The sequence below is a fragment of the Callithrix jacchus genome, chromosome 10 (assembly GCF_049354715.1).
Source record: "Callithrix jacchus isolate 240 chromosome 10, calJac240_pri, whole genome shotgun sequence".
NCBI classification, from domain to species: domain Eukaryota; kingdom Metazoa; phylum Chordata; class Mammalia; order Primates; family Cebidae; genus Callithrix; species Callithrix jacchus.
The window spans coordinates 40,225,976-40,250,639 of NC_133511.1; the positions used below are offsets into that span (position 1 = coordinate 40,225,976).

Sequence of the window (24,664 nt, forward strand, 5' to 3'; positions counted from 1 at the left end):
ATGACTTATCTCTGCTAATATTGATCGTGATCATTACCTGGCTGAAGAAATCTTTCCCAGCTTTCTCCACCATAAAATCACTTTTTTTTGGTCCCCATTTCCCATTCTGTACTCTTTGGAAACAAACCACTATGCACAGTGAATATTTAAGAAAAGAGGCATCTATTTCACACTTCCTTGAGAAGTATCTATATAAATAATTTGAAATTAATCTACATAAAGATTAATTTTCCTGATTCATTATTTAGCCTTTCATTAATATCGATATGGACTTATGAATATTTATTTTATTATTTGGATTACAACCCAATGTTTAATTTTTTATTTATTTGCTGAAATTGTCCCATCTTTGGTTATTGAGAATTATCCCAGTTGACTCCGATGTCTCTTTGATAAACCATAATCCAATATTCATTGTGTTTTTGTTTTTGTTTGTTATAGTACTTGCTTTCTGGCACTAAAGGGTACTCTAGAATGATTTATGTATTTCCTGGCCCAGTCCTAGAATTATTAATTTGTCTAAACAGCCCTGGTTCCTTTGAGTAGAAAATGGTAGTAGAAACCAAGATCTTGATACTCTGTGTGTTGGTTGCTACTCAGACACCTAGCTTCTAATCCTTCTCAGCTGTAAGAGAAATGAAATAGATACTAGTATATCTAAGCAAGTACACACACACACACACACACACACACGTGTTTGTATATATATAATTATGTGTATCTATATTAAGCTAAATAGGAGTTTATACTAAAGTCTCAAATTCTAATTCATTATCACATGGATCATTCTAAACATTTTCCCTTGCTTATCTGTAATCTCCCACACCAACATTGAGAAACCTGGCCTCTACTGTCTGCATTCCATGGACTTAGTTGTTCCAGTATACATATTTATGAATTTTAGGACTGCTAACATGGCAAACAATGTTATTAACTAGAGTAGTGTTTAAGCACAGTATTTTTTGCCTTTAGGTATGCAGACTCATTCGAAGTTATTTAAGTCTGTTTTTCCCCTAGCTTCCCCAAGTGAAGTTGCTTTATGTTAGTCACATAGGCTGGGCGCAGTTGCTCACACCTGTAATCCCAGGACTTTGGGAGGCAAAGGCAGGCAGATCACCTGAAGTTGGGAGTCTAAGACCAGCTTGGGCAACATGGTGAAACCCCATCTCTACTAAAAATACAAAAATTAGCTGGGTGTGGTGGCACACATCCATAATCCCAGCTACTCCAGAGGCTAAGGCAGGAGAATCACTTGAACCCGGGAGGCGGAGGTTGTAGTGAGCTGAGATTGCACCACTGCACTCCAGCCTGGGAGACAGTGTGAGAGTCTCACTCTGTCTCGCAAAACAATAATAATAATAATAAGGAAGAAGAAGAAGTCAGATTCTTTTTCTGTCATATTCTGATTTTTCTCTTTGGATCCTCCGACCTACTACTATATATATTTTTATTTTGCATACATTAAAGTTTACTCCATGCTGGAAAGTTCTAGTTCGTTTTGATAAATGTGTAATGTCTTGCATCCATGATTATAGTATCATACAAAGTAGTTTCAACACCCTAAAAAACACCTTTTGCTTCATTTACCCATTCAACCCTCTCTCTGTCCCTGGCAATCACTGATCTGTTTATAGTTCCCATGGTTTTTCTCTGTCCAGTGGTTATGTAAATAAAACCATGTAGCATGTAGTTTATTTAAACTACCTTCTTTCAATTAGCCATTTTATATAAAATCTATTCATATGTTTGTGTAGTTTGGTATTGGTAATTCATTTTTTTTTATCATTTAATAGTATTCCATTGTCTAGAATTCCACAGTTTATTCACTTATTGAAGGACATTTTTGTTGTTTCCAGTTTGGGGTTATTATTAGTAAATCTGTAAACACTTACATGGTATTTTTTGTGTAGACATAAGCTTTCAAATCAGTTAGGTAAACGCCTAGAGGACCAACGGTTTGATCATACGACAAAACTATGTTTTGCTTCATAAGAAAGTGTAAAACTGTCTTCCAAAATGGCTATACTATTTTGAATTCTCACTGTCAATGAGAGTTCTCATTAATCTGTATCTTCACCAGAACTTGGTATTGTTTTTATTAATTTTTATTTATTTGGATTTCCACCATTTTGATGTGTATAGCAATATATCATTGTTGTTTTAATTGTGAATTCATTTTCAATGTAAGGTTGCATGTCCTTGTGAAAGTTGCCAAGCTTTGGTGACCCTCTGTAGTGAGTCTTCATACATAGTTATATGAGAGTTCCTTTCTGCTTCTCAGTCAAACACACCCAAGACAATCCGCAGATTGTCAAAAGATGAATACATAAAGGAAATATGGAATGCAGTCAGGGTATTCTTTTATTTCTTCAGTTAGTCTTTTTGGTTCAAAGAACACCAACAATGTAAAATGTGCTCGCGAACTTCAGCTCATTTTCTGTAACAGAATTAAGTCAGTGTGCCAAATAGGCCTATAATATGACACTCATATACAACTAAAAGCAATAATCAGTGAAAATAAAATAATAAAACACTAAATAATAAAATAGTGAGATCAACATAGAGTGTTAAGCATTAACCAAGGAACAAAAGCAGAATAGGGGCTCTACCTCCAAAATAATATGATAAAATGAGGATGAAGGCAAAAGAAAGATTTTGAACATAATTATTCTTGATAAATGATCCATCAAGTTTCCTAATCAGTTTTATTTTAAACAGATTTCTACAGCAAAAAAGAAATTCCTCTGTTTAAAAAAGCAGCTGAATATTTGTTCCACATTAAATACAGATATGATGATTAAAGATCAAATTCCATGTAACAATTATATATGACCTTTGTTTTCAACTTTTCTTTTTGCTTTGCCTTTAACATTTGAAATATCACTTATAGCTAAACTCCGCCTAATTATTTCTATCTTCCAATGCTTTCTTTACTCCATGAAAAGAACAGCAACGTGATTCCAGTATTAGCTGGAAATCTAGCTATCATGGACCCCATTATAAGGCTGAGCTTTTTTGTTTTCTTTAAACAACCACAGTATAATAGCTCTTTTGCAGTGACTGTTTATTTGAGGAAATTATGTTGGACCAGTACAAGAGAATGACATTTTACGGCATTATTAGAAACCACCACTTTCTTTCTTCCTAGCACTGTCAGAGCAATAAATAAAAGCACCAGACAACTGTTAAATTTAGATTCTAGATAAAATGAAATAAAATATGACATGGAACATACCAGAACTGAAAGCAACAACAAAAGCACAACACCTTCTTTTGAAATCCAGACCTAACTGGGTGTCCTTTATTTCTCATCTTGCCACCCTATTTCCATCTCCATCATTAAGTTGGCTTAAAAGTTCAAGAGGAAAATGACATTGGGAAGATAAAAGAGAAAAAACTGAGATCAGCAGGGAAGACAGTAATTGTAATGGTGCACAAAGAAGAGGAACCCAACATTGAATAATATATCTGAAGACTCTGCATTTGTTTTTTAAGTAACCATAATATTCATGAATCACGATTTTCATTTAACTCTTCATGCCTTTGAAATATCTTACCTTTTCATGTCATAGATGTGAGGGCTCTACCAATATGTCACAGAGGTCTCATTTTTCCTTCCATGTCTCTTATTAAACCTGTTTCCTCTGTAAGCAATGTGTTGAACATATGACAGTACTAATATATAAGCAATTATTTGGTTTGTTGTTTTTGCAGTTATTTAATTACTAGTATTGCAATTAAAAAGGCTTTTATATATCTTTTAAAAGCATTTAAATAAGTGCAGGTATGCTGCAGATATTGCATTCATTACATAACATGTAATTTATATAACTGAAATACTAAATTTATTTCTGTACATAAAGAAATTCTTTCGATTTCAAATAAGGTTTTGGAGCATAAGCTGATTATATGGTGAGGACTGCCTTTTTAGTTATAAGGGGGACTCATATATTACACATAATTGAAGTTACACTTTTGGTACATTATAAATAGTAAATCATGTATAAAGGCTAAAGAATAAATATTGTAAAGCTATAATTTTAAAATATAGCTCAATAATTTTCAGAAGAGTTTATATTTATTTCTATTTGTGTTTGTTCTTTTATCAGTTCTTTTTTCTTTAGACAATCTGCAGTTTTCTTCATGTTATACAATATAGGAAAGATTTAGTTGACAGTAGAATGTGTCTAGTTCTTTGAAAAAAGAAATTTAGTATAATCAATTAGATATTTTTGCTGCATAGTAATATAACCATATTATATTATGGTTAAGGCTATTTGTGGTCATATGTAAATAATATGCAGGTTCTATATCTTCATATAGCTTTGCATTCTATATTATACATAAAATAATAAATATATATCTTATACATCTATTATCCTCATATATATATGCATATATGGTACATATATGCTTTTATATCAATATTTAATGACTATATATACCAAAATGAATAGTTTATTGCTTTAAACATTATATTTAGTATAATTAACACATTAAAATATGTTTAAAATGAAAGCAATCTTTTAATATAAATTATCACCTGTATATTTCAGACTCTCTTACCATTGACTAAATTTAACCCACATTATAGGTACTGATTTAAATGTAATCAAGCTGTAAATATTACATGCATAGCACTTAAATCATGACCACGATTTAATTTCTAACCATTCTTCAATTAAAGCAAATAAGATCTGACATATTAACTTTTAGCATTATGATATTATTACTCCAAATATTAAAAACCTTTTTCAGAATAAAATATCTCATTTTAGAGTCAAGATACAAAAAATAAGTTTAATTAAAACAAAGTCAGAGGTGAGACAATCAAGAAAAATGCATTGTGTTAGCGATGCCTTTAGATAATGTGATATATAATAAAGTTAACCTGATTCTGTGTTTATATGGTGAAATTTAGCATTGTAATAAGACACTTTTATAATAGCTGCTATAAAATATATATTTATTAACATATATACATTTATATGCATAAATATATGCATATAAGTATGTGTATATGTCAGATATATATGTATCTGTGTGTGTGTGTGTGTGTCCCCAAGTCTTCCAACAGCTAGAAGGTTTAGATTGTAAATGAATGTCAATAAAGTAAATACTCATTTTATTAACATTTATAGTGTACCTTATTATATTGAATCACATATGACATTTTGCAATGCTAACAGAGGCCTAAGGGTTGCTGACTTTCTCTTGTTGAAAAGTATAAATATTAATATAAATTTAAATGAACACCTGAGGATATTTTGTAATGGAGACCTTGATATAGATTATTTTGATACTTAGAAAATAAGATAATTAATTAGCCAGGCCTTTTACCTGAAAGACACATGGTGACTGACAGAAACAGCAGGAGTTTCCAAGAGGAAGCCATCCTGGGTCACGAAAATCTTCCGTGTCTCAATGCGTTCAACAGCTCTGGTGTTTCCTTATTAAAGTGTGCCCTGTTTGAGATAGACAACAATTTTCTTAAACAGAGAAAATAAACAAAAAAGCAAACAAATACAAACAAATGCAAAAATCTCCTAATAACACGAAAAATAACTATCAGTGCAAAGGTCAGATTAATATGCACTAGAATAGAGACAGCAATAATATATTTCTGTTAGAATTCATGTACTATACAACACAAGCGCTTAGAAAATGTGATCAACTTTCCTTTTCACATTTATCTACATTGAATACTCCCTTACAGATAGTAAAAACATCAGGTTCTAATGGGGATCATTTTTCCTCACAGGGAATGTATAATAGCTATATTTATTGCCTTAGTTAAATTATTGAACTAGAAAAATAGGGTAGAGAAACCAGTTATGTTAATATATACTGCTTTGGTCTAGAACATAACTAATGATCAGTTGGCCAAGTGATTTTACACTTTGTGCCTGTAGCTCATCAAAACCACCTCAGGGAATTTTTCTCATTTAATTATTAATGTCAGCTTCTTTTGTTTATAACTCCTATGATTATCTGTACTGTGTTATAGTTCCCTCTTTGGGTGAATTGTTTCTTTCAGCATCTTTTGCTAGCTGGAACCTAAGGGGAAAAAAGGATTTTTATGAATATTTAATGTTTTTGTCTAATGCCATTTTTATAACAATAACCAGTATAGCACACTAATATACTTTGGTTTCTTTTCTTTTCCCTGAATGATATAATAAAAATGAAAAGAATATAAAATTCTAATGCTAAACTTTCTGCAGGAACTTGACAAATATATATTGGCAATTTCTATAATACACAGGTACCTCCAGAATTTTCAGGTGTCAGCTATGTTCCTCTTGGCCCAAAGCTGTTCAGTTGAGAAATAATTGTACAGTATGTCAGTGATTTTCGAATAATAACTGCCTTCTTGGTACCTGGTCCCTCCTTACAAATTTAAAAATCTAAGTTATCTCTATATTTTAGGAAACATCTGAAAAATACAGATACTTTTTTCCCCTAGCTACATCATAATTCAATATAGTTATGTCAAACAAAGGAATTTATTGTTAGTTCTTCTACCTGAATGAAGTTAGTTACATTTTATTCAGAATTTTAAGTATAAGTCTTGGTAGCCTATCTTAACTTTATATTTGGCGCTCACTAATGGGAAGAAAGTTAAGGGTAATAATGGTTAATTTATTTATAACAAAAATAAACAAAATTAATTTTTCATCATTTTCTCTATTTTCTGAGTAAATATCAGAAATACATACAATTTAAAGCACTAAATAGCAACCTCATAGCTAATTTTGACAATTTAAAACATTCCGGTTATTTATACACTGCTTTTTACTAGAAAAGAAAAGAAGAAAATCAATGTCTCACACATAATAATTGGAGACATTAAAGTTGTCAGAAGTACAATTATAACACATGAGAACTGGACACCCGAGTTAATCAATTTTCAATTCATGATCAAATTGCCCTATTCTGAAATTGTGAATTCTGAGACGGTAATACAGCTTTGGCTTAACTCATTTTGATGAGCTTGTGTTCAGTCCCGTATTCCCCAAACTGGTACTTCCCTCTCTGTTTACAATGTCCTAAGGTCCTCTGATGTTCTAAATATTCTTCATAAACAAATACAAATGTTATTACAACCCTTACAGGCTGTTTCTGGGACTGTTAAAGGGGAAAAACCACATACATTTACATGCATTCACATACACAGGTTGAGAGCTATGAAAAGGAGAACGGACTCATGAAGATAGCAAGAGAAAATGGGCACAGTAGCAAAGGATCATTGGTAAAAATTTCAAGAAGTTATTGGTCTTAGATAAAGAACTCATTTTTGAGTGGAACTGTGTGGAAAGACAGACAAAGAACACATGGATAAATAAGTCAGTGTCAAAGTGTGATACACATTCTGAAAAAGTTAATAGAGTAAAGGGACAACCTGTGACCAGAGGTTAGAAGAGGTGATTTTCGCAGGAATGCATATAAAGCACTTCTTATAGGATGACATGTAGGACATTATGAAATAATCTTTATGTATAAATTCCACACACATTTTTCCTGTTCTCAAATATAAATAGTATACTGAATTTGATTATCAAAATAACTTCTTTTATATTAAAATCTCTTATAAGTGAAGAAGAGAGAGAGAGAGACAGAGAGAAAGAGAGAGAGTACGTGTGTGTGTGTGTATTCATTTTCAAGCATCAATGCTTGGTACTTAGGGCATAAACAAAATACTATTTCTTAAAAACACACAATATACTATTTCTTAAAAAGTCATTCTTTATAAGATACAGAAATTACATTCTTTATTTTTACTCTCCTCTCTTTCCCTTTCTGCCACTTTCTAATATTGTGATTATTATTTTGAGCTTTTTCTATTGACAAATTGGAGTTGTATACATTTATATAGTACAATGTAATACTTTGATACCAGTATAAAATATAGTACAACTAAATGAAGCTAATTAAGATATACATCACCTCACTTACCTTTCTGTTTTTTATGATGAGATATCTGAAATTTGTTCCCTTTGATACTTTAAAATTATGTTTTTTATATTACATATAAAAAATTATATATTTTAAAGTAACAAAATACATTAAGCTAACTAACTTAATGAAGGACATTAAGCTAACTAAAATAACTCTATTGAACAAAATAAAGAGTAAATGAAAAAATCTCTAAAATTCTGAAATGTGTAAACTTTTTATATGCTTCTTTTGAAAACATAGTTATCCAATGACTTTAATAAAATCCCTCCACCAAAGTAATACAACGATATAAATAATTACACATGTATTAGATTCTTACTACATGCCAGGTTAACTTACAATCAATGAATAAAGTTACCAAAGCAGAGAAGGATGTGTATTTGGAAATGCCCTTTTGCCTACTAGTTTAATGTACCAGTTATACATTAAACTGCTGTGCGCTGTGAGATTAAAAAGCCACAAACAGGAATTTGAAAACTACTAATTAGATTTTTTTAAATCTCACATTTAAAAATAACATTTCAATTATTAGAATATGTACTTATTATCAAGTATGGCATTCAAAGAACAATGTATGAAATGACATCACATTTCTTGGCATTTTCCTCTGAATTACTGAAAGTATTCGCAAGTGAAGTAAAATAAGTAGATCACAATGGTAGGTTTCAGTCATAAATTACAAAAAATAAATGCAGTCTGAGTTTGCATGTACAAGTATGTTAAAGCATTACATTTAAATCGGACTGAATATATGTCTATGAAATAAGTCAAGTAATAATAGTATCTTTCTACTTGGTTATAAGTTAGTCTTTTAAAACTGCAAGTTGTTATAGGTGCATATATCTGCAAATTGAGAGAGAGAGACAGAAGGATAGAATGAGCAAGAGAGAAATATCTATTACAGACTATTGATTTCTCCAATTCTAATGTTTGAACCAAGGCCATATGCAATCTGGTCACTGCCTAACTTTTTGACTTCATCTTCTAACTTTTTAGACTCACTCCATTCCCACAACACTGAGTTTCTTGCTGCTCCTCAAGTATGCCGAGCATTTATTGTGTCTTCTGCCTGGACCCCTCCAACGTCAGTTCTTTCCATACTTTAGAGTTTTAAATCACAGCAGACTGTTCTTTCTAGAAGCCTCTCTTGGTTACTCTCCTTAAAATAGCAAGCTCCTCCTGTCAGTTCTGTCACTGATTTTTCTTATATTTGCCCTGCTTATTTTAATTCTTAGCAATTATCAGCGCCTGAGGTTATACTAGTCTATTTACATCTTAATTATCTGTTTCTCCTACTAGAATGTCATATTCATGGAAGCAAGGATTTTTGTCTTGTTTGTCTTGATAGAACCAGCAGCTAGAACACTGACCACCATAGAAAGTATTCAATTAATATTTTTAGGCAATAATTATTGAATAAACTGAAGTCTCTAGGAAATAGATTATTTGGCATAAGATAATATAAAATAAAACAAAATAATAAAAAAACTAGCCGAATGCATGGATCATGCTTGTAATCTCTGCACTTTGGGAGGCCAAAGCAGGCAGATTACTTGAGGTCGGGAGTTTGAGACCAGCCTGGCCAACATGGTGAAACCTTGTCTCTACCGAAAATACAAAACGGGCTGAGTGTGGTGGCACTTGCCTATAATATCAGCTACTCAGGAGGCTGAGACATGAGAATCACTTGAACCCAGGAGGCAGAGGTTGCAGTGAGCTGAGATTGTGCTACTGCACTCCAGCCTGGGTGATGGAATGAGACTCTATCTCAAAAAAAAAAAAAAAAAAAGAAAAAGAAAAAAGAAAATCTCAAATGTTTCTTACATTTTCACACTTCATTCATGTGCTGTATAATAACATTTCAGGCAATTACAAACTGCATATATGATGATGTTCCCATAAGATTGTAATTTTATTTTTCCTGTACTTTTTTGCCTACATCATTCAATACAGTATAGTACAATGCTGTACAGGTCTGTAATGTAGAAACAATAGGCTCCATTATAGCCTAGATCTGTAGCAAGCTGTACCGCCTAGGTTTGTATAAGTAAACACTACAATATCCACACAATGATTATATCTCCTAAGAAGACATTTCTCAGAATGTGGCTCAGTCATTCAGGGATACTTGATTGTACTAATAACAACTATCTTTTGTTAAATAAATTACAGGCAGTGTATTAACCACTTTACCTACACATCCTCTAGGACATTACTTATCAATGAAGCTAATTTGCCCCAGGTCACACAGTTAGTAAGCAATGTTAACCCTTCAGCTACATCATTTCTTATAAGATTCCACAGCAATCCATGAGAGAGATTAGACCACCTTGATTGTGACACAATTGGGACTAATATTTAGTTAATAAAAGATCCTTAAAAAACATTTCACGGGCAAGAGGTCCCAAGATGGCCGAATAAGAGGCAGCTCTGGAACGCAGCTCCCAGTGAGAGAGATGCAGAAGCCAAGTGGTCTCCACAATTTCAAACGAGGTTCCAGGTTCATTTTGTGGATCTCATTGGACAGGGGGTATAAACCAAATAGAGCAAGTTGAGGCAAGGTGGAGCACTGCCCCACCCAGGTGGTGCATACAACCAACTGGAGGACCAGGGGATCTCCCCTTCTGGGACTTCAGTTTGGGTACAGCACTCCACCCAAGCCCTCTACAACCCACAGAACAGATCTTCTCCAGGCTGAAAATCCTCAGCAAGTTGCCTGAACAAGGCAGAACAGCAACTTTGGCCTGAGCCAGAGCTGTCAGCATAGATCTAGGTGGAAGCACTGGCAGATGCTGAGAAACCAAAAACGCCAGCAGGACAGAGATACCCGGCCCTCCCCCAGAAAGAAGGGGAACTGAATGCAGGGAAACAGGACATACAGCAGGAAGGGTCTCCCCTGACAAAGCCTAGCAGGCTAAAAAACTCTGACTTCAGAGTTTCACACCCAGAACATCAGTTAGAGGGTGATCAGGAGCAAACAAGCTCCCCGGAGAAAAAGGGTAACCGCCATTGCAGAAGGCGGCCTAATTTTCCTGAGTAAATATAAGATGCATAAAAAATATGCGGCAGCGCCACTGAATTCGTGGCAGCCCAGCAGTGCCTCTGCAGGCAGAAAAAGGAAAGGTCTCCTCCCCAAGCAGCTACCAGAGATCAAACCAGTAGGGAAGGAAGAAACCAGTGCAAGAAGGATGAAAACATCAAAAACCAGAATGCCTCTCTCCTACCATGAGATCACAACTCCTCACCAGCAATGGAACAAAGCAGGATGGAGAACGATTTTGATGAAATGACAGAAGCAGCCTTCAGAAGATGGGTAATAACAAACTTCTCTGAGTTAAAGGAACATGTTCTAACCCAATGCAAAGAAAATAAAAACCCTGAAAAAAAAGGTTAGCTGAAATGCTAACTAGAATAACCAGCTTAGAGAAGAACATAAATGACTTGATGGAGCTGAAAAACACAGCACAAGAACTTCATGAGGCATACACAAGTTTCAATAGCTGAATAGATCAAGCAGAAGAAAGGATATCAGAGATTAAAGATCAACTCAATGAAATAAAAGGAGAAGGCAAGCAAAGAGAAAAAAGAGTCAAAAGAAAGGATCAAAGCCACCAAGAAATATGGGATTATGTAAAAAGACCTAATCTACGGCTTGATCGATGTACCAGAAGAAAATGGGGAGAATGAATCCAAGCTGGAAAACACTCTTTAGGATATTATCCAGGAGAACTTCCCCAGCCTAGCAAGGCAGGCCAACATTCAAATACAGGAAATACAGAGAACACCATAGTGATACTACTCCCCTAAAAGAGCAACGCCAAGGCACATAATTGTTATATTCACCAGGGTTGAAATGAAAGAAAAAATGCTAAGGGTAGCCAGAAAGAGAGGTTGGGTCACCCACAAAGAGAAGCCTCTCAGACTCATAGCGGATCTCTCGGCAGAAACCCTGCAAGCCAGAAGATAGTGAGGGCCAACATTCAACATCCTTAAAGAAAAGAACTTTCAACCCAGCATTTCATATCCAGCCAAACTAAGCTTCATAAGTGAAGGATAAATAACATCCTTTATGAACAAGCAATTGCAGAGAGATTTTGTCACTACCAGACCTGCCCTGCAAGAGCTTCTGAAGGAAGCACTAAACACAGAAAGGAAAAACCAGTTCCAGCCACTTCAAAGAAGAACCAAATGGTAAGGACCAATGACGCAATGAAGAAATTACACCAACCAAAGGGCAAAACAACCAACCAGTAACAAAATGGCAGGATCAAATTCACACATAACAGTATTAACATTAAATGTAAATGGATTAAATGCCCCAATCAAAAGACACAGACTGACAAACTGGATAAAAAGACAAGAACCATCTGTGTGCAGTATTCAGGAGACCCATCTCATATGCACAGACACACACAGACTCAAAATAAAGGGATGGAAGTAGACTTACCAAGCAAATGGAGAGCAAAAAAGCTGGGGTGGCAATCCTAGTCTCTGATAAACCAACAAAGATCAAAAGAGACAAAGAAGGGCATTAAATAATGGTAAAAGGATCAATGCAACAAGAAGAGCTAATGATACTAAATATATGTGCACCCAATACAGGCGAATCCTGATATATAATGCAATTCTTTAATGACCTACAAAGAGACTTAGACTCCCACATAATAGTAGTGGGAGACTTTTAACACTCCACTGTCACCATCAGACAGATCGACACAACAGAAAATCAACAATAAAATCCAGGACTTGAACACAGATTTGGACCAAGCAAACTATAGAGATTTACAGAACTCTCCACCCCAAATCCACAGAATATACATTCTTCTCAGCACCACACCAAGTAAATCACCCTCAGCAAATGCAAAAGAACAAAAATCATAACAAACAGTCTCTCAGACCACAGTGCAATCAAATTAGAACTCAGAATTAAGAAACTCACTAAAAAACCGCACAACTTCATGGAAACTGAACAACTGACTCCTGAGCATTGAATGGATAAACGATGAAATGAAGGCAGAAATAAAGATGTCCTTCAAAACCAACGAGAATGAAGACACAACGTACCAGAATCTCTGGGACACATTTAAAGCAGTGTCTAGAGGGAAATTCATAGCAATAAATGCCCAGATGAGGAGAAAGGAAAGATCTAAAATCGACATGCTATCATCAAAACTGAAAGTGTTAGAGGTGCAAGATCAAAGGAACTCAAAAGTTAGAAGACAAGACATAACTAAGATCAGAGAAGAACTGAAGGAGATAGAGATACAAAAAAAATCCTTTAAAAAAATCAACAAATCCAGAAGCCAGTGTTTTGAAAAGATCAACAAAATACATAGACCACTAGCCAGAGCAATTAAAAAAAAAGAAGAAGAATCAAACAGATGCAAGAAAAAATAATAAAGGGGACATCACCGCTGATTCCATAGAAATACAAACTACCATAAGAGATTACTACAAACAACTCTATGCAGAGAAACCAGTAAATCTGGAAGAAATGTACAGATCCCTGGATACTTGTACTCTCCCAAGGCTAAACCAAGAGGAAGTTGAAACCCTAATGGACCAATAACAAGGGCTAAAGTGGAGGCAGCAATTAATAGCCTACTGACCAAAAAAAGTCCAGGTCCAGACGGGTTCTCAGCCAAATTCTACCAGACATACAAAGAGGAGCTGATAGCATTCCTGTTGAAACTATGCCAAACAATAGAAAAAAAGAGGGAATGCTCCTTAACTCTTTCTATGAAACAAGCATCATCCCGTTACCAAAATTTGGCAGAGACAAAACTAAAAAAGAAAACTATGGGCCAATATCCATGATGAACATTGATGCAAAAATCTTCAATAAAATACTGGCAAACTGATTGCAATAGCACATCAAAAAGCTTATCCAACATGATCAAGTAGGCTTCATCCCAGGGATGCAAGGCTGGTTCAACATACACAAATCTATACACACAATTCACCACAGAAACAGAACCAAAGACAAAAAACACATGATTATCTCAATAGATGCAGAAAAGGTTTTGACAAAATTCAACAGCACTTTATGCTAAAAACTCTCGATAAACTAGGTATCGATGGAGCGTATCTCAAAACAATAAAAGCTATTTACAACAAACCCACAGCCAATATCATACCGAATTAGCAGAAATCAGAAGCATTCCCTTTGAAGTCTGGCACAAGACAAGGATGCCCTCTCTCACCACTCCTATTCAAGATAGTATTGGAAGATATAGCCAGAGCAATTAGGCAAGAAAAAGAAATAAAGGGCATTCAATTAGGAAAAGAAGAAGTCAAATTGTCCCTATTTGCAGATGACATGATTGTATATTTAGAAGACCCCATTGTCTCAGCCCAAAACCTCCTTAAGCTGATAGATAAGCACTTCAGCAAAGCCTCAGGATAAAATATCAATGTGCAGAAATCACAAGCATTCCTATACACCAATAACAGGCAAACAGAGAGGCAAATCATAAACAAACTCCCATTTACAATTGCTACAAAGAGAATAAAATACCTAGGAATACAACTAACAAAGGAGGAAGAAGATCTCTTCAAGGAGAACTACAAACCACTAATCAAGGAAATAAGAGAGGACACAAACAGATGGAAAACATTCCATGCTCATGGTTGGGAAGAATCAACATTGTGAAAATGGCCATACTGTCCAAAGCAATTTATAGATTCAACATTATCCCCATCGAGCTATCAATGATATTCTTCATAGAACTGGAAAAAAACCACTTCGAACTTCATATGGAACCAAAAGAGAGCCCACATAGCCAAAACAATCCTAAGCAAAAAGAAAAAAGCAGGAGGCATCACGCTGCCTGACTTCAAACTATACTACAAGGCCACAGAAATCAAAACAGCATGGTACTGGTACCAAAACAGAGACATAGACTAATGGAAGAGAACAGAGGACTTGGAAGCAATGCCATACATCTACAACTATCTGATCTTTGACAAACTGGATAAAAACAAGCAATGGGGAATGGATTCCCTGTTTAATAAATGGTGTTGGGAAAACTGGCTAGCTATAGGCAAGAAGCTGAAACTGGACCCCTTCCTGACACCTTATACAAAAATTAACTCCAGATGGATTAAAAATTTAAACATAAGAACTACCACCCTAAAAACACTAGAAGAAAACCTAGGCAAAACCATTCAGGACATAGGCATAAGTAAGGACTTCATGACTAAAACACCAAAAGCAATGGCAACAAAAGCCACAATAGACAAATGAGACCTAATTAAACGTAAGAGCTTCTGCACAGCAAAAGGAACCCTCATTAGAGTAAACCAGCAACTAACAGAATGGGAAAACTTTTTCTCAATCTACCCATCAGACAAAGGGCTAATATCCAGAATCTACAAAGAACTATAGCAGATTTACAAAAAAAAAAAAAACATTCAAGAGTTTGTGAAGGATATGAACAGACACTTCTCAAAAGAAGACAAATATGCAGCCAACTAACATGTGAAAAAATGCTCATCATGACTGGTCATTAAAGAAATGCAAATCAAAACCACATTGAGATATCATCTCACACCACTTAGAATGGCAATCATAAAAAATCTTGAGACAACAGATGCTGGAGAGGATAAAGAGAAATAGGAACACTTTTACACTGTTGGTGGGAGTATAAATTAGTTCAACCATTGTGGAAGACAGTGTGGTGATTCCTCAAGAATCTAGAAACAGAAATTCCATTTGACCCAGCAATCCTATTACTGAGTATATACCCAAAGGATTATAAATAGTTCTATCATAAAGACAGACGCACATGTATGTTCATTGTGGCGCTATTTACAATAGCAAAGACCTGGAACCAACCCAAATGTCCATTGATAATAGACTGGACCAAAAAAATGTGGCACATATACATCATGAAATACTATGCAGCCATAAAGAACAATGAGTTCGTGTTCTTTGTAGAGACGTGGATGAACCTATAAACCATCATTTGCTGCAAACAGACACAAGAACAGAAAACCAAACACCGCCTGTTTCCACTCATAGGTGGGTGATGAACAACGAGAACACTTGGGTACAGGGAAGGGAACAACACTCACAGGGCTAGTTGGGGGGATGAAGGAGAGTGGGGGAGACAGCAGTGGGGGGCAGGGGGATGGGGAGGGATAACAGTAAACCACTATGGCATGTATGTACCTATATAACAATCCTGCAGGATGCAGCTGTGCATATGTACCTCAGAGCCCAAATACAATAAAATATAGATATATATATTGAAAAAAGAAAGAAATAGAAATACCATTTGACCCAGCAATCCCATTACTTGGTATATACCCAAAGAATTATAAATTGTTCTATTATAAAGAAACATGCACACATATACTGTGGCACTGTTTACAATAGCAGAGACTTGGAACCAACCCAAATGTCCATCAACGACAGACTGGATAAAGAAAATGTGGCACATATACACCATGGAATACTATACAGCCATAAAAAATGATGAGTTAGTTTTTTAGGTTCTTCATAGGGAAATGGATGAATCTGGAAACCATCATTCTCAACAAAGTGACACAAGAACAGAAAACCAAACACCGCATGTTCTCACTCATAGAGGGATGTTGAACAATGAGAACACGTGGACACAAGGAGAAGAGCATCGCACATGGCGGTCAGCTGAGGGGGGGTTGGAGAGGGCAGCGAGGAGTTGGGAGGGTGGGAAGGGATACCATGGGGAGAAATACCAGATACAGGTGATGGGGGGGATGAAGATGGCAAACCACCTTACCATGTATGTACCTACACAGCAATCCTGCATGATTTGCACATGTACCCCAGAACCTAAAGTACAATAAAACAAAAAAACATTTTATTCACAGATGCCTGAAATGTTTGTCATCTAATATTTGATTCTAAATCTTTAACATATAAAATAGATGCCAATTATTATATAGTGTGGATGTATTTTTATGATTATAAAGATTCTGGTGAAAATAATTTCTTTTATCGTGGCATCACAGGGAACTTTAGTATATAAATAGTGCCTGTGTTGCATCATATACAACTTTAAATTTATTTAAAGTGCCCTAAAAACATATGAAGTGATCTGATGGCAGCATTCTGTAGGCTTTCATTATTTTTATACAGTTATCTCATACATACATTATAGCATGTTCAAGTCACTATCTTATAAAGTTCAGGGTTTCACCCTTAAAAAACTTTTTGCCAAATGTTCTTACTCTTGGTACTCTCATGTATCTGTCATTAGTTATTCTGGCAAATTAGAAGAGTAGAAGTTGAGTAAAGTGTTTCTACTTCCATTTGCATGTGACAAAATCACAATAGAAAGGCCTTTTATGTAAATTTTGGTGAAAGGAATAAAATGAAGAAATATCTCTTTTTCTGTGGACCTTATTCTCCATCTCAACCATGACTCTTTAGTAAGACTGAAGCTTGTGACATTCTGCTTGGAAGTACCCTTGAGGGTCTGAATAAGGGTGGAATCGGGCTCATAGAAAAGGAACATAAAGTAAGTTTTTGAGGTAAGTTGCTTTCAAGATACCCTTGAAGTTACCTAGCCCAATGCATCTGGGAAAAAAATAGGTAATAAAATGTAGTCAAAGTTATAGCAGAAATAAAAAAGAATGTGTCTGTCTTCTTATTGTTTTCTGTCATATATCCTTCGAGGACCAAGCAGCAAAAAAACATTTTGACTTCCAAATTTAACCACATTGAGTTATGATATTGTTTATTTTAGAAAAGTAAATGAGTTTTGTGTCCCGGACAAAGTGCTATGAGATGTAGCTGGAAGACTGAGCTAACAGTGTTTGTGTGTTTTGGAGGCATTCTTTAATGTAGTTTTCTATAGTGTGTTAAACACAGTGAGGCATAGTGAAGATCAGTTTTTCTTACTCTTTTTAATATAAACATTTTTCAAGTCTCAACAAAACCTGCATGGGATAGGGTCCAGTAAGACTTTAAAAGGGGGCCACGCTGGTTTTCTGAGACTTCAAGTCAAGTTTATAATTTTATTTAAAATATACAAGTAGAAAAAATATAGTTCAAAATTATTTACTACTCAAAAGTACAATTAATGAAGACTGGAACCAGAAAGAAAAAAGACAACTACTCTAGAAAATCTGATGCCAGAAACAGTTTATGATTCCTACCACCTAGTGACTAATATTAGAACAAGGTAAAGGCACAACTATGACTCATGACTCCACATAAACTCTGACAGGCCCTGTGTTGTGTTGGGATGCAGAGTACCCTTTCATGGCTGAGTGGCAGCAGATTTCCTTTTCTGGCAATTTAGGAACTGGACATCATGACTAAGAAGGAGTATGTCCTTCTTAAAGTAATACAGAAAATAGTCCTGAATGCCTCAATGAACTACGTGAAAGAAAAAAAAACTTATTAGATGTCAAAGCTAGATAAGAGTGGCAAGCTGGGAACCAAAGAAAACGTTACCATGAAGCGACTTTGCGAATTTCAATGTACTTCAGATTTACATATATGAATGCTTTCAGAGTGGGGGACCAAAACCGAAGCCTAGAGCCCACACAGGTGGGTAATCTCCAGCAGCCGTGTCTTTAACCAACAAACTAGGCTCTCTGGAAGAATAATGAGCCAAACACGTGGTAACTGTCTTTATAAAGCAATAATAATCATATCTTTTGGGGTAAAAAGTAAGACAAGTATAAGTTAAGGGAAGACAGTAGCATATAAATTAAGAGAAAGTGGCTGAAGTTAAAATAACTCCTATTACTCAGAAGGAGGATAAAGCAATTAACTTCATATTTTTGTAATACATCTATGTTAAATTTTCTAGGTTAAGTGCTGAAAAATAAATTATTCTGAAAATGAATTCATATCCATCTTAATTGTTTTTTTCTCTTGTTGCCCAGGCTGGAGTACAATGGCACAATGTTGCCTCACTGCAACCTCCACCTCCCTGGTTCAAGCGATTCTCCTGCCTCAGCCTTCTGAGTAGCTGGGAATACAGATAAGGGCCACCATCCAGCTAATTTTTTGTATTTTTAGTAAAGACAGGGTTTTGCCATGTTGGCCAGGCTGGTCTCAAACTCCTGACCTCAGGTGACCCACCCACCTTGGCCTCCCAAAGTGCTGGGATTACAGGCATGAGCCACTGCGCCCAGTCCCATCTTAAATCTTTACAATTTCCTGTTGTTTGGTAATAAAATAGATACATACCTGAAATTATTTATTAAAAACTCTTTTACAGAGAATTTAGCATACAATGCAACTTTCTACATTTCCTGTAAAACAGAAACCTAATTTTTAGTCTAGTATTACAGGCTCTCTATAGTCTGTCTCAAATTATTTGTCTGCCCATACACCTTCCACTGCTCCACTTCAAACTTTTCTAGTTCAGCTAATGGAAATAATTTTCATTCATAAACCTAATTTGTGTTCTATTTCTTTCATGAAAGACTCACACTCACACTCTTCCTCATAATATATTAAAATATTTAGCTTTGTCAGGAATGAAATGAAGAGTCAGTGCAGCCAAGTGCGTTGGCTCACACCTGTCATCCCAACACTTTAGGAGGCCAAGGTGGGAGGATCACAAGGTCAGGAGTTCCAGACCAGCCTGAATAACACAGTGAAATCCCATATCTACTAAAAATACAAAAATTAGCTGGGTGTGATGGCACATGCCTGTAATGCCAGCTACTCTGGAAGCCGAGGCAGGAAAATCCCTTGAACCCAGGAGGTGGAGGTTGTGGTGAGCCCAGATCATGCCATTGCAGTCCAGCCTGGGCAACATAGCAACACTGTGTCTCAAAATAAATAAATTTTAAAAATCAGTGCAAAGATCTTAACATAAGAATAGTCTTTGCATATCCAAGCTACAGAGAAAAGGCCAGCAGGAGGAAGCAGCCGATCAAGACTGAGGATTATAAAAGGCCAGATTGCAAAGGATCCATAGCTCAGTGAAAGGAGTGTGAATTCTACTAAAAACACCATCATAAAAAAATCACATAACTACATTTCAAATTTCAAGAGTTCTGATAACTTCCAGTATTACCTATTTTTTTTTTTTTTGCAATATAACGTACTGTCAATTGAAGAGTCTTTTTTTTTTTTTTTTTTGCAATATAATGTACTGTCAATTGAAGAGTCATGAGGTCTACAAACGAGGGGAGGAGACTTTAGTTATTATAAAGGGTTATAGCCTGGAGGGTGTCCATCTGGACACTCTTTATAAAAACTAAAGTTTCGAGGCCGGGCGCGGTGGCTCAAGCCTGTAATACCAGCACTTTGGGAGGCCGAAGCGGGTGGATCACGAGGTCAAGATATCGAGACCATCCTGGTCAACATGGTGAAAGCCCGTCTCTACTAAAAATACAAAAAATTAGCTGGGCATGGTGGTGCGTGCCTGTAATCCCAGCTACTCAGGAGGCTGAGGCAGGAGAATTGCCTGAACCCAGGAGGCGGAGGGTGCATTGAGCCGAGATCACGCCATTGCACTCCAGCCGCCGAGATCACGCCATTGCACTCCAGCCGCCAAGATCACGCCATTGCACTCCAGCCGCCAAGATCACGCCATTGCACTCCAGCCTGGGTAACAAGAGCAAAACTCCATGTCAAAAAAAAAAAAAAAAAACAACTAACGTTTCCTCTCACAATTTATAGATCTGTGATTCTTGAGCTGATATATTTGACCGATGAGCTTAGGATTCTGAATAGGATTCACAGTTCCTCCTGTATCCTTTTGAATATGTATGTTTAAGCAACCTGTTCAGTATAAATTCCTATTCCACCCTCCCCTCCCTCAAAGTGCCTGCTAATGCTCTTGGTGGGAAGCTACTCTTTCTAGCCCATCAGAATGGCCACCTTGCAGGACATAACCCTTTATAAAAAATGAAATATTTCCAAATGTATAGATCTTGTGATGCTTCAGTTGACAGTTCACAGGAACAAATGACATTCCATTATTACAGAGAAGACAAACAGATGTGACAAAGTAATAGGATTTGCGTAATGCCCCTGGTAATTCAAAGTCAATATCGGAATTAGGGCTGCACCTTCTCATTCCTGGTCGAGAGCTCTAAATAAAGTATTCATGCTGATTTTTAATTTCCTACTCATAGGGAAATCTATTCAAAGTTCAAGTTGTTGGAGAATTTAAGAGAACAGATTTGTATTCATTTTAGAAGTTCTTCTGATGATGAGTGGAATGACTTAGGAGATGAAGTCCTGGTTACAGGCAGCGAGAGGGCCACACACATTCCAAATGTGTGACTTATGAAAGAGGACTTGGGTTACTGCATCCTAGAAGACAAACCAGTGAGAACATGAGAACACCTGTTCAGCATTCCACATGAACAGGTAAGTTGACTAAATTCTGACTAAAGGAGTTTTAAATATATAATTTGCAGAATATGTCCTCTTCTTTATGCAACAGTGAGAGGTAATCAGGATTTCACATGGATACATTTATTTTCTAATAAAGTTAGTAGAGCAATGAGGAAACCTAAAAGATTTTGAGTTTTAAAAATCTCCTTTGTATCACTTGATATGAATAAGATTTTATGGCCATGATCTCTAACAAGAGAAATAAACCTATATTTACTCTGGTATTTAAATTCTATTTTAATTTAATTACATATGAAAATAAGGATCTTTTGAAGGCGGTTAAGTAAGAGTAATTACGCTTAATTATTGTTGGATAAATTGGGCTTTTAATGATTTACTAAAATTTAACCCACATCCCCTTGGGAAAAAAATGGCATTTTGAATCACAATCTTCATCTGGCAGTTGAAACCACAGGGCTACACTGCATTTAAACAATGTCTTGTTATAGGCACATGGTTAAACTGGGAATTGTAAATAATTCCAAGGCAATGTTTGAAACAGCAAATAGAAATACCCTTAGGAGTCATATACATTTTTGTTCTTCATTTCCACATTAAACCTTTTTACCGGAAATATTTATATTCTCTAAAGACAAGGCAGCGGCTGATAGAAAAGAAGACAAACCAACAACAAACTTGGGAACATTTTCCGTAAAAATATATAGGATTGTTATAAAATATTGGGCAGCTCCCCTGGTGGAATTTTACTCACAGTGTGACAAGAATCTGTAAGTGTGGTCTTCTAGGTTGTTGACAAGAAATCTCAATGAATGAGAAATAGATACTACAGGAATATGCAGTGGATGTTTTTATATCTCAAACTTTAATCCAAATGGCTATTATTGATTATTCCCCCCCACAGTAACGACTGAGAAGCATTGTGAGCAAGTAGATAGGAACTAGTAAGTAAAATAAAGAAATCTGAATTCTGGGCAAAGCCAAGCCCCTAATAAACTGCCTCTCTCTATTTTAGCTTCTTTATTCTGGGTCTAGGCAGCACCAGCCTTTGCAGACTCCTAGAAAAAAGTTACCTGATTTCATTAAGTCCTTTGAAACTTCACAGAAAAAAAAAAATCTCAATAGTCACTATAATTTCTCCACTTGTTTTTGTTAGTTAAATGGCTTTAAAAATTCTTAATACTGTTTATTTCGGAATCAGATATTTAAAATATTTACTCATATAGAAAGCTAGTGATTTTTTTCAATCCCTAACTCAGTTCCACAAGCAAAAAATAATCTCATTATATATATGTTCTCAGCACAGTACCTAAGTATCTGAAACAGTAATTATAAATAGCATAAATAGCACATTTAATTTACATGAGTTTAAATATATCTTTTAATAGCTGCTGATCTCAGCTAGGTTTGGTGGCTTATGCCTGTAATCCCAGCACTTCCGGAGGTGGAAGCGGGCAGATGACGAGGTCAGGAGTTCGAGACCAGTGAAACCCTGTCTCTACTAGAAATACACAAAGTAGCTGGGCATGGTGGTGCACACCTGTAATCCCAGCTACCTGGGAGGTTGAGGCAGGAGAATCACTTGAACCCGCGAGGCAGAGCTCGTGGTGAGCTGAAATCGCACCACTGCCCTCCAACCTGGGCAACAGAGTGAGTCTCCGTCGCAAAGAAAAAAAAAAATGCCACTGATCTCAGAACATGCCTCATACAGTTTGGATGTTGTATCCTCTAAATCTCATGTTGAGTTGTAATTTCCAGTGTTGGAATAATTGGGGCCTGGTTGGGAGGTGATTGGATGTGGGGGTAGATATTTCCGGAATGATTCAGCTCATCCTCTCAGTGCTATCCTTGCAATACTGAGCGAGTTCTCAGAAGATCCTTCACCTTCCACCGTAGTAAAAGCTTTCCGAGGCCTCCCTAGAAACCAAGCAGATGCCAGTGCCAATTAAACCCCTTTTCTTTATAAATTACGCAACTTCAGGTATTCTTTACAGCAACACAAGAACAGCCTAAAAGAAAGCCCCTATATTTGGAAAAGTTTTCAAAGTAGTATTATCTCTACTTTTATTTTCTTTCTTCTTGGAGACAATCTCTGTTGCCTAGGCTGGAGTGAAGTCTCAGGTCACTGCAACCTCTGCCTCCTGAGCTCAAGGTCTTCTCCTGCTTCAGCCTTCTGAGTAGTTGGGATTACAGGTGCATGACATCATGCCGGGCTAATTTTTGTAGTTTTATCAGAGACCGGGTTTCACTATGTTGGCCAGGCTGGTCTCAAAATCCTGACCTCAGGTGATCTGCATACCACCGCCTCCCGAAATGCTAGGATTACAGGCGTGAGCCACAGCACATGGCCTAATTTCTGTTATATCTAATAAAAGACAATAACTATGTATTCTTTATCTAGGTTCATTGTGCCTTGTTATTTTTAGAACATTGTGATCGGCTCACACGAATTTTGAATGCTCAGAGAAATGTCAGACCAGATTAAGAAAGTAAGTCTAGCAGAGTTAGAGCCTAACTGAATTTGATATCAGAAGTGCAAATAAATGTGATGGTCAGCAAAGCCACCCACCAGAAAGATCCCCTTGACACATACCTTGAATATTTTCCAGAAATGTATAATAAAAGCAGAAAGTACAAGAAAGAGGTGACCACAGTCAATCGGGCAGTGACCCAGATATAAGATGCTGTATCAAATGAAGGTGGACTAAATTTAGCTATTCTTGCGCTATTGTTCATTTGCAGAAATTGCTTTATTTCTGAAGTCTAAGTGCCATGTATTTCAAGGTTTGAGTGCAGAGAAATATGATTCTGTAGAGTCAAACTGAGATTTTCTCACCCAGGAAAGAGAATAGCTAAAGTTGCAGAAATTTCAGAAGGAAAGAATTCTATTCCAGGAATATATATAACCGAGCACAGATTATACATCCAGGATAAATTTAAGAGATGTGGCCAAATAAGGCATACCAGACAAGGCACAACACGAGGTCTTCAGCTGAAAAGAAGGATCTATGGCCTTTATGTGGCAGCCTTGAAGATACTTTGTTCTAAGTTCCTTCCAAGAAAAAATTTTTAGTTCAGCTGTAAAGGGAGCAGTGAGCTGCCGGCTTCCAGCTGTTAGCAACTCCAGGATCCACCTCTGTGTCTCAGCTTGGACCATGTGATTCCCCAACAACCCCAACCAGTGACTGAGCATCGTGGTGGTACAAGGACCTGGTGTCCATTTCTGCCTAATGAGAGATGCCTCTAATAGCCAATCTTGGCTCTGCAGGTACACACAGTGTTGGTCCAGGTTATTGGTTTCCACCAGAGGTAACGTTGCCTTCCAGGGAACATTTAGCAATATTTGGAGGTTTTTGTTGTTGTTGCTGTCACAGCTGAGGGTATGCT

The 24,664-nt window shown here is 36.2% G+C and overlaps 1 protein-coding gene across 2 annotated transcripts in view; it reads right to left on the bottom strand.

Annotated features, from left to right (window-relative positions):
* CNTN5 (contactin 5) overlaps positions 1-24,664 on the bottom strand; it is a 1,452,729-nt gene that overhangs the window by 878,806 nt on the left and 549,259 nt on the right. The window contains exons 3-4 of one of the 2 annotated variants that reach the window (XM_078339900.1): positions 16,725-16,777; positions 5,341-5,465 (exon numbers count right to left, since the gene is read on the bottom strand). In XM_078339900.1, the coding sequence (XP_078196026.1) occupies positions 5,341-5,395 (55 nt within the window). In that variant the 5' untranslated portion in view covers positions 5,396-5,465; positions 16,725-16,777. The remainder of the gene's footprint in view (positions 1-5,340; positions 5,466-16,724; positions 16,778-24,664) is intronic. The other variant, XM_002754648.7, reaches the window with a different exon arrangement.